The sequence below is a fragment of the Erinaceus europaeus genome, chromosome 12, assembly GCF_950295315.1.
Source record: "Erinaceus europaeus chromosome 12, mEriEur2.1, whole genome shotgun sequence".
Classification (NCBI taxonomy): Eukaryota; Metazoa; Chordata; class Mammalia; order Eulipotyphla; family Erinaceidae; genus Erinaceus; species Erinaceus europaeus.
The window spans coordinates 54,756,849-54,767,551 of record NC_080173.1 but is presented as its reverse complement, the minus strand read 5'-3'; the positions used below and the strand labels follow the sequence as shown (position 1 = coordinate 54,767,551).

Genomic DNA, 10,703 nt, shown 5'->3' with positions numbered 1-10,703 from the left:
GTGTCCATACTCAGGTGGGGAGAATGACCTCACAGCTATGGCTCCTGAGGCAGCCACCCTCTTGTGGATGGCTCTGTCACAGAAGTCACATTCATTTTAAGTCAAATTCTGGCTTCCCACAACTTTGATTCAGAAGTCCTAGTAGTTTCACCTACCTGAATAAAGGTCATCCAGGGAACTGGGATTATGACCAGGCCCCTCAAGGTATCTTTTCCAAGTGGATCATCCTTGGACAGCCCTGGCCCCTGAGAATGTTGGAGACAATACAGGTGGCTAAAGTCTAAGATCAAAGACGAGCAGGGGCTGGCTAGTGTTGCACCCAGTTGGCATACACATTACGAATGTGTGCGGATCCAGATTCAAGCCCCACTTCCTACTTGCAGGGGGGAAGCTTCATGACCAGTGATGTAGGTGTTTCTCCCTTTCTATCTCCCTCTTCCCTCTCAATTTCTATCTTTATCAAATTTTAAGAAAAGGAAGAATGGCCAGCAGGAGCTGTGGATTTGTCATGTAGTCACTCAGTCCCAGTGATAACCTTGGTGGCAATTAAAAAAAAAAAAAAAAAAAAGGAACATAGACCATGGCTTCAGGGTTAAGGCCACCGAGACCCTGTACTTTGGGAAAACCTAGTCAAGAAGTCAGGAGGCTGGGTCTTCCTGGGAGGGGAGGCAGGTCTGGCGGGTGTAGTAAAGGGCTAAGCCTGTGCTAAGCTGCAGGGCCAGCTCTTGTGCACTAGGGAAGGGACCTACACGTGGTATGTTCCCAGAAGTGGGCTGAGTAACTTCCCATGGGCTGAGCTTGAGCATGTATGGCTACGAACATTCTGTGTACATTCTGAGTTTCTCAGGTCTGAGAGGTGACTCACCCATGAGACATGTCCATGTTTGGGGTTTTGTCTAGTAGCTGTGGGCAGACCTATTAAGGCTTGTCACTTCAGCCCCATCCTGTCATTTGCCCAATTCTAGGAAGCTTGAACAGGCCTGTCACAACCCCAACACTTATCACAGAGAAGGGAAAGCAGATGGGGGGGGGAGGGGCTTCTCAACCAACTCCCATAAGATTAGATGTCACTGAGAACAGGGTTCTCTTCCCACAACCCTGGCTCCCCCCACCCCCAGTACTGAAGTTACATACCTACCCCTTGGGATCTGCATGGACTATAGAATCAATCCTCCCATTCCAACCACTATCTAAACCTCACAAGATACCCACAAACCACGTCCTCTTTAAAGACCCCAGACTGACCCCAGCAGGCTATCTAGCCCAGAGCACTGCTCAACTCTGGCTGATGGTGGTGCAGGGGATTGAACCTCAGACTTTGGAGCATCAGGCCTGAAAGTCTCTGCATAACCATTATGCTATCTACCCCTGCCCCCTCCTTTTAAAAATACTGCTGGGATTTTTTTTTTTTTTTCCTCCAGGGTTATTGCTGGGCTCGATGCCTGCACCATGAATCCACCGCTCCTGGAGGCCATTTTTTCCCCCTTTTTGTTGCCCTAGTTGTTGCAGCCTCGTTGCGGTTATTATTGCCATTGTTGACGTTGCTTTGTTGTTGGATAGGACAGAGAGAAATGGAGAGAGGAGGGGAAGACAGAGAGGGGAGAGAAAGATAGACACCTGCAGACCTGCTTCACCGCCCGTGAAGCGACTCCCCTGCAGGTGGGGAGCCGGGGGCTTGAACCGGGATCCTTACGCCGGTCCCTGCGCTTTGCACCAAGTGCGCTTAACCCACTGCGCCACCACCCGACTCCCTGCTGGGATTTTTTTAAAAAATACATTTATTCCCTTTTGTTGCCCTTACTGTTCTATTGTTGTAGTTATTATTATTATTATTGTCATTGTTGTTGGATAGGACAGAGAGAAATGGAGAGAGGAGGGGTAGACAGAGAGGGGGAGAGAAAGAGACACCTGCAGACATGCTTCATCACTTGTGAAGCAACTCCCTTGCAGATGGGGAGCCGTGGGCTCGAACCGGTCCTTGCACTTGGCGCTACCTGCGCTTAACCCACTGTGCCACCACCCAACACCCAGCTGCTGGGATTTTTTAAATTTACTAATTTAATAGAATATTTCACATAAGACAGCACAAGAGAAGCCAAAGCACCACTCTTATGCATACAGTGCTGGGAATTGAACTGGGAGTATCAGGCATACAAACCCACTACTTTGCCAGCTGAAGGATTGCAGAGACTTCCGTGGGCCACCCAGGAACTCAAGGCTACAGACTTCGACCTCACCCCATGAGCTCTGGATTCTCACACCTTGATGAAATGAATCTTACTCCTTAGGTCTCTGTTTTGCATTAAAATGAAGAATAATAGAAACACCAAGATTTTTGATGTACTGTGTGTGGGAAACTAAATATTCAAGAAAATTAAGAAAAGTGCTTAGTGCAGTGCCTGGCATCTCCTAAGCCAGCTCAGTGTGGTAGAGTTGTTGATTATTGTATTATCTCCCCTGCTGGTCTGCCACCATCTCCTGCTTACCAAGTCCAAGTCTGACCTCATTCCTGCAGGCTTCATTCACTTCCAGGGTGCCCAACCTTACACCAAGACCAGCAGTTCTCCCAAGCCCTTGGTTATTAGCCCTGTTTCCACCCAGTTCTCTTAATTCTGCTAATCTCTTTGATTTTTGCATTGATTTGACATACACACACATATATTTTCCTCTCTTGTTTAAAGTAGCACACACATATTTCTTTTTTTTAAATTATTTATTGGAGAGAGACAGCCAGAAATCGAGAGAATGGGGGGAGGCAGAGAAGGGGAGAGACAGACACCTGCAGCCTTGCTTCACCACTTGCAAAGCTTTCCCCCTGCAGGTGGGAGCCAGGGGGCTTGAACCTGGGTCCTTGCACATTGTGACATGTGCACTCAACCAGGTGAGCCACCACATGAGCCCTCTCTCTTTTTAAATAACACACACACACCAAAACAGTGCTCAGCTCAGGTCTGTGGTGGTGCTGGAAATCGAAGTTCAGGCACAGAATTTGTTTCGCATAACCATTATGCAGTTCCCCAGCCTGTCACTTTTTTTAAGGGTAACTTTTGTTAGTAAAGATTTATTTATTACATATGAGAGTTTCACATGCGAGAAGTCAAAGCATTGCTGAGGTACATGCAGTGTGGGGACTGAACTGGGAACTTCAGGCATATGCGTCCAGCTAGCTGAGCCAACTCCCCAGTGGATTCATGGACTTGACCTTTACCTCCACTGCTATCATCTCTCAACACCATCATGAGTCTCCTTGCCTTTGGGGCTGCCTTCTCCAGTCCAGTGATTGCAGAGGGACCTGGGAGTTCTAAATTGCAAATCTAAGCACCACCACCACCACCCCCCCCCCGCCCCTACTTTTGACTTTCCCCCCTTCTGCTTTTAAGATAAAGTGCAAACCCTCCTTCCACCCCTGCACCTCCACAGTTCTCTCTCTTGCCCACTCCACTACCCCCACTCCCAAGTTTCACTAGCACCTCCTCTTCCCAACTCTGGCCACTTCACCTCCAGCAGGGGAAACTCCCACCCGCGTCTCCAGGCCGCCCGCAGCAGCTCTCCAGTGAGGTCTCCTCGCGCTCAAGAGCCGCCCTGTAGCAGACTCACAGCACCCAGCTTTGTGAGCTCCCCCAACACCGCGAGCCCCGACGGCCTGGCCCTGCGCTTCCCTCGGGCTTGCCTGCGCGGCGGGCGGACATGGAGGCTTCGGGGCCTTCCCAGCCCCAACCGAGTGGCTGTTCCCAGCCGCCCCAACTCCCGCGGGCGGAAAAGCGCCAAAGCCGCCCGGGGCCCCTCGCCTCCTCCAGCTTCGCTCTCCGGCCGCCCCCGCCCCTTCCCGCCTGCAGCCCGCTCTTTGTCTCCCGGCTCCGGGCCTCCCCGCCGCGCGCCCCCCGCGTCGCTCCTTCCCGCGGGGAAGCCCGCAGACTCCGCACTCTGCGCAACCGCCCGCCAGGCGGGGGCCCGGGTGTCCGGCCGGGCCTGACAGGCGGGGGCGGGGTGGGGCGGGGAGGTGGCTCTCTCTCTCTACCCCCCTTCTCTCTCTCCCCCCTTCTCTCTCCCCCCTCCCCCTTCTCTCTCCACCCCCCCATCTCTCTCTCTCTCTCTCTCTCTCTCTCTCTCTCTCTCTCTCACACACACACACACACTCACTCACTCACTCACTCACGCACAGAGCATCCTCCCGTCAGGTCTCCCGGTCCAGCCCCGCCCGCACCTCCTGCTCCTTGCAACCCTCTCCTTCTCTCCCCACCTCCACCCCTCAGCGCCCCAGTACCCTACTCGTCTCCCTCACACCCCCAGCCCCAGGATGGAGCCGATCGAGCCCGCCCGGAGCCCCCCGCGGCCGGGGTGACGGCCCCCCTCCTCTCTCCCGCCTGGCCCCCCGCCCCGAGCACCATGGGCCTGCGGGGGTCCTGAGGTGCCGGACACTGAAGATGACTGATGCTGGAGGTGAGCCCCCCACCCCCGGACCCCGAGGTGGGCGGGGAGGCGAGCTGAGGATCGCTTGCACTCGCTGTGGGACCCCCAGTGGGTTAGATGGGAAGAAGCGACTAGGGCCTTTCTTTCCCTCTCTCTAGGGGGGCCGCTTGGAGCTAGGGTGCTGGGCTGTCAGGGGAGGGGGCAGAGATAGGATTTGTTCCCTATTCCGGTCCCTCCTGCCCGGGGAGAAATTAATAAAAAAATAAATAAATAAACGGCGTGGGGGAAGGGGGCAAGGGCTTAACTCCTTCTTGTCCTGTGCTGAGTTGCATTGAGGGACAGAAGGGAAAAACTAGCCACCCTGCTCTGACTTAGATAGGAAAGGGGGGTGGGGGCGCAGGGCCTGAAAGTGCCTGGAGAGGGCAGTGACTCCTGGTGCCCCAAGTCCGGGACTTCTGGGGAGGACACCACTGTCTGCATCCATAGCTGCCCCCAACCTGCCCCAGCCTTCCCTCCTTTCCTTTACCCCCTTTCCCAGTTGCGCTTAGTTCTTGGTTTCTTTCTACTCCTCCTGGCCCTCCTTCCTCTGGGACATGTTCCACTGGCCCCTCCACTCTCTCCACAGGGGTTCCCCTTTTCTTAGCCCCCTGGCCTGGGCCCCATGGCAGGCTGCTAGAGCCCTCTGTCTCCACTCCTGCCCTGGGGCTCCTTCTCTGTCTCTGTGCTTTTTTGCTCTTTCTCCCTTCTCTTTGCAGCTGGGTGGACTCCACCAACTTGTGTACTGTCTCTGCTCCTCTTCTCTATCCCCTCTCCAAGACCTGTGCACCCATTCTCTCTGTCTCCTCCCCTGGGGAACTATCCACACCTCCCCTCCCCTACAAGCTCTGAGCTCACCTGCCTTCCTTTCTATCGGTAAAGGACCAGTGGGGTTTCTTCAGGGAACTGGGAGCTTTGGGAGGAAGGGAGTGGCCTGGTGGCCCTGAGCCCAGTGTCCAGAGGAACAGGTTCATTTCCACCTTGTGGCAGGCAGTTACTTGATTAGATTGGTGTATGTGTGTGTGCATGTGTGCACATGTGTATGAATGGAGGCCCAGAGTCTATGTCTCATTTTCTAGGGCTCAGTTTTGGAAGGACACGATTGGATAGGAGGGGCCTTGTGACCTCCTCAATGTCTTATTTCCCCAGGTTTTTCAGAGGACAGTGTAGGGAGTATCCCCAGACACACCCCAAGGAGTTGTTGGAGGGAGGGGAAGAAGGTGGTTTGTGCTGAATCAGGATGCATTGGGCACTAGTCCATCCAGTGTGTGCTAGCACCCCCAGCACATACCAGGACTCTGAGAGGGTCCCCACCCTGGTCTGAGAACCTGAATAAAGAACATGTGAGATCTTCATTCTCATGGAGAGAGGCACCACTCAACCCCATGAGGTACCTCCAATCTTTAGAGCTCCCTAGAGAACACTGCACTCCCCCTGCCCCCCCCCCCATACACAGAGGACCCATTCGATGTGGGGGAGATCTGACCCTTCTAGGAAATCAATGCAGTATGAAAAATTCTCTACATTTCCCTGTGGTTGGGGAAGGGTGCATTTGGAAATGATGTAGGTAAATGGGGGGAGGGCTAGAGGTCTATCTAGGACAGCTTTCTGGAGGAAATGGCAGCTGGGTCCTAGTCAGATGAGGCTTTGTGATTGAATGGGGAAATTTGGTTCATTCTTAGGGATAGCTTCTCTTTCTACCTGGCCCTTCAGGACAGGAAGAAAGAGGGTAGAGACTTTCTCATCAGCATCTAGAATTCACACATGACAGGAGGGTTCTTGGAGGGCCTAATTCCCTGGCTCCTTCTTGTACCTCATTTACTTGCTTTCAACTGCAAAGTATTGGCAGACCCCAGAGTGGAGGTGGCTTAGCGCTTCTCCCAGTCCCAGGCAGTCTGAACCTGCTCTCTTCCTGTACCTTTCCCTTCTTCCAGCAGTGTCCTTCCCTCAAAAGCACCCTCCCAAACTGCAGAGCATCACTCAGGATAGATCCACAGGGCAGAAGACCAGGGTCAAGGCTTTTCTCCCCTGCATCTCAGTTTTTCTGTCTATCAAGTGGAGACACACGGAATCCCAAGCCTGGTCAGCTTACCGTTAGATGACAACAGCTGGTGTCTATAGGGGGAAATACCAGAAGGGCAGAGTTGGAAAAGACCTCAGCATGCATGTGGTTTAGGTTTCCTATACCTGTCAAACATGGTCTAGCTTAGCTCCCTGCTCTTCTGTGCACCTGAGTATTAAAGAGTCATTAGAGACCATGTCTCGGCTATGTAGTTTTCCAACCCCGAGCTTCCTTGCTCTTCCTTCATTTGGTATTACCCCTGCTCTTTTAACCCCCAGACCCTGATCAAAGGCTGTTGTACCCCTATATCTGCTGGTAAGCTGGCCCACATTGTTTCAGCTGCATGGATCCCGCCTTCCAACCTGCTTCCTTTCTTGTTTCCCATTCCAAATAAAACCAAATCAAGGCCCCTAGCCATCTACACTTTCCAGAACACATTTGATGCATCATGGAGACTTGGCTATCCACTGTTCTACCATAAGTACTCCTCATACCCTCCTACATCAGTGAGTCTGTTTAGAACTCTGAGAACTGTGAGTTTGTCTAGAACATTGACCCTGCTGATGGTGCCAGCTTCCTGAACAGCTCTTGTTCAAGAAGGCAGGTGGTGAGCCCAGCAGTGATTGGGAGCAGGAGGTGGGGAGAAGCAGGACTGGATGATAGATTTGAGGGGATGGATGTTGAGTGGGTAGGTGGGTGGGTAAGTGGCTGGTAGGCTGGCTGGATGATGAATAAGTGGATGAATAAGTAGGGGCTTAGGTATGTGGATGGATGGTAGAGCCTGAGTTTTGCTTCTGGTTTTGTTCTCTACTTGGTATGTGTGTGGTCCTAGGCTAGTCTTCCCTTCCTCTCTATTTGTAGAAATGAGAAGATTAGAATTAATATTTGCCAAGCTTTCTGTTGGAGATTTGACTTTGGATAATTTATGATGACTAAAGTGTTTAGGGAATGCTAGTGATAGAAAAACTCAAGGTGGGGGGTAGTTGGGCTGTAGAGCAGCAGGTTAAGCACACATGGCACAAAAACCAGCGTAAGGATCCCGGTTCAAGCCCCGGGCTCCCCGCCTACAGGGGGGTTGCTTCACAAGCGGTGAAACAGGTCTGCAGGTGTCTATTTTTCTCTCCCCATTTCTGTCTCCCCTCCTCTCTTGATTTCTCTCTGTCCTATCCAACAACAACAACATCAATGGCAACAATAACAATAAAGACAACAACAAGGGCAACAAAATGGCCTCTAGGAGCAGTGGATTCGAAGTGCAGGCATCATGCCCCAGCAATAATCCTCGAGGCAAAAAAAAAAAAAAAAGAAAGAAAGAAAGAAAAGAAAAGAAAGAAAAAAATAAAAATAATAAACTAAAAAATGAAAGAAACTCAAGAAATGAAAGAAAACTCAAGATGATGAAGGGGAAAAGTTAAGTGGCCCAGAGGTGCACAGCACTAGGCTCCAACTAGGATCTCAGAGCTCTGCCTGTATCTGATCCTGGATGGCTTTTGACTCTTGAAGTCCTTATGTTTCTGCCTCCTGCCCCTGTACTTGCAAATGCTGGATAAGGTTCAGATGACTCCTCTTCCTGCAGCCAGAGTAAGAGTTCTCGGGGCAGGTGAGGTGCCTGAAGGCCAGGCTGGCAATAGCAGCTCCCATTGCCTGGATCTCTTGTCTAGAGTCTCTCTCTCTCTCTCTCTCTCTCTCTCCTTTCTTGTCTTCCCCAGCTCTTTGGAGTCATGGCTTCTTCAAAGCTCCGAGAACCTGCGGATGAGGTATTTGGTAAGTTCTTTTAAAAATTCTTTCTTTCCCCCCCCCATCATTTTTCTCCCTCAGCCTTTTTGTTGTGTGGAAGGAGAAAGACCAGAGGCAGGCAGGCTTCCCAGCACTGTGGTGGAGGGGCTGTTTCCCAGCTGGATTCCATGGCGGACTCAGTGAGCAAAGGAGCATGGATGAACATGGAGGGAGAGGTGGAGAAAGAGGAGCAGCGCTTACAGCCCTGCAGGCCTCTGGCATTTATGAGTTCTCAGCTTCTCTCCCCTTCACCTCTACCTTCTTTCCCTCCTCTCCCCTTCATTCTCTCCCCCATCCTCATAGCCACCACCAAGTACCCTGGCAATGCTAGGAACAGCTGCCTCCCAACTCTTGAGGAAGGAACTCCCTACCCAGCCTCCCTGGGTTCTATGGAACAGAGGCTTTGCCTCTGGGGTGCTCCCAGCCTTGAACTGTCTCAGGGCCTGACCCTCTTCTTCACCGCAGAGATGAATTCTCCCCTCCTCAGCTGCTTGGCCTCCTCCATTCTCCCCACCCTCCACCCCAGCCCTTCCTGTTTTCCTTCTAACCTGCTGAGGTGGATGGCCTGCCTTGCCAACTTCCGGATACAGAAGGCAATTAAATATTCATGACTTCCCACTGTCCAGGGTCTAGCTAACTCCCTGCTAGGGAGGGAGACAGAAATACCTAGAGAGACAGGCAGAGAGATGGTGGGAGACAAGGAAGCCTGGTAGGATGGGAACTGGAGAAGAAGCTGTCCCCTCATCTTCCTCAAGATCCCCCAAGCCCACAGGAGTCTCTGCTGCCTCCAAGAACCACAGTACAAGGCCCTGAGTTTATCTGGAATCTTGGGAGAGAAGGACCCTTTTCCCAGGCCTGAGTGACTGACAGCAGCTGAATGCTGGAGAGGTCGAGGATTCCTGGATGCCTGTACCCTTGGAACCTCTCCTCTCTGAGTCTCAGTTTCCCTACCTGTGTTAGGAGTTAAATTCACTCCCAGAATGCTTCCATCTTTGTCTCAGAGGTGGTAGAGTGGATTCTGTAGTTGCAAACTGTGTTGGAGCCAGGCTGCCAGTAACCCTGGTTCACGCTCCACCTGCCAGATGCCCCTGGGCAAATTAAGGCTGCCCTGGGGATCCTCAGAGTCTTTCTCTAGGACTGTGGGGAGGTTAAATGTGCTAGTAATTGTGAAGCACTTAAGCAGTGCTGAGCACAAGCAGAACTCAATATCATCAGCTGTAATAATAACATATTCATAATAACTATGAATAGTGAAATTGCTCATGTTCAAGGCTCTGGTTCTGGAAAAAAAAAAATCCTGTGGCCCAGGAGGTGGTGGCGCAGTGGATAAAAGCACTGGACTTGGGAGTTGGGCGGTAGCACAGCGGGTTAAGCGCATGTGGCGCCAAGCACAAGGACTGGCATAAGGATCCTGGTTCGAGCCTGGCTCCCCACCTGCAGGGAAGTCACTTCACAGGCGGTGAAGCAGGTCTGTAGGTGTCTATCTCTCCCCCTCTCTGTCTTCCCCTCCTCTCTCCATTCTCTCTGTCCTAGCAACGATGACAACAATAATAACTACAGCAATAAAACAACAAGGGCAACAAAAGGGAATTAATAAAATAAATAAATATTAAAAAAAAATTTAAAAAAGCATTGGACTTGCAAACATGAGATCTCAAGTTCCATTCCTGGCATCACATGTGCCAGAGTGATCTTCTGGTTCTCTCTCTCCTTCTCCTCTCTCATAAATAAATAAATCTTAAGAACAAATGAACAACTCCTTTGACAGCACTGCTCCCCTCTGCAAGCCACCACTAGGTGCCCTCAGGTAATTGCAGTGGTCCCTGTGGACTTTCCTTCCCCAGTCACCTGGGCCAGTTCTTGCTCCTTGCAGTCTGCCTTGCTTGCCGCCCCCCCCCCCCCCCCCCCCGGCGACTGCATTGCCCAGACACTGGGCACCGCAATGTCCCCTCTCCTTAGAGAGCTCTGTCTTGTTCTCCTCATTCTTGGCTCCTGCTCTGACCCAGATATCACCCTGACTGACTGTGCCATCTCAAGTGTAACCCCTCTCACTCCCCCCCTCTTCCATCCATTTGACAAATGTCACTGAGCACCCATATATGGTGGGCTCTGTCCCTAGCCCTGGAGAGAAGCACCAAACAAGTCAGATAGAGCCACTGCCCTCATGGAACATAAATTCATATATATATTGCCTTTTGTTGCCTTTGTTTTTTATTTTTATTTATTATTATTATTATTTTTTTACATGACACTGTCAATTTTTTTTTATTGTTGTTGTAGTTATTATGGTTGTTGTTATTGATGGTGGTAGGGAGGTAGGGGCTCGAACTGGGATCCTTACACTGGTCCTTGCACTTTGTGCCTCGTGTGCTTAACCCGCTGCAGCTACCGCCCCACTCCCGGAACATAAATTCTAAAG

General features: G+C 51.5%; 1 protein-coding gene across 2 annotated transcripts in view; it reads left to right on the top strand.

The window, feature by feature from the left end:
- Window positions 1-3,673: 3,673 nt before the first annotated feature.
- SAMD14 (sterile alpha motif domain containing 14) overlaps window positions 3,674-10,703 on the top strand; it is a 28,195-nt gene continuing 21,165 nt past the window's right edge. Inside the window, exons 1-2 of one of the 2 annotated variants that reach the window (XM_007525613.3) lie at window positions 3,674-4,440; window positions 8,218-8,272. In XM_007525613.3, coding sequence (XP_007525675.1) covers window positions 4,432-4,440; window positions 8,218-8,272 — 64 coding nt within the window. In that variant the 5' untranslated portion in view covers window positions 3,674-4,431. The remainder of the gene's footprint in view (window positions 4,441-8,217; window positions 8,273-10,703) is intronic. The other variant, XM_060203689.1, reaches the window with a different exon arrangement.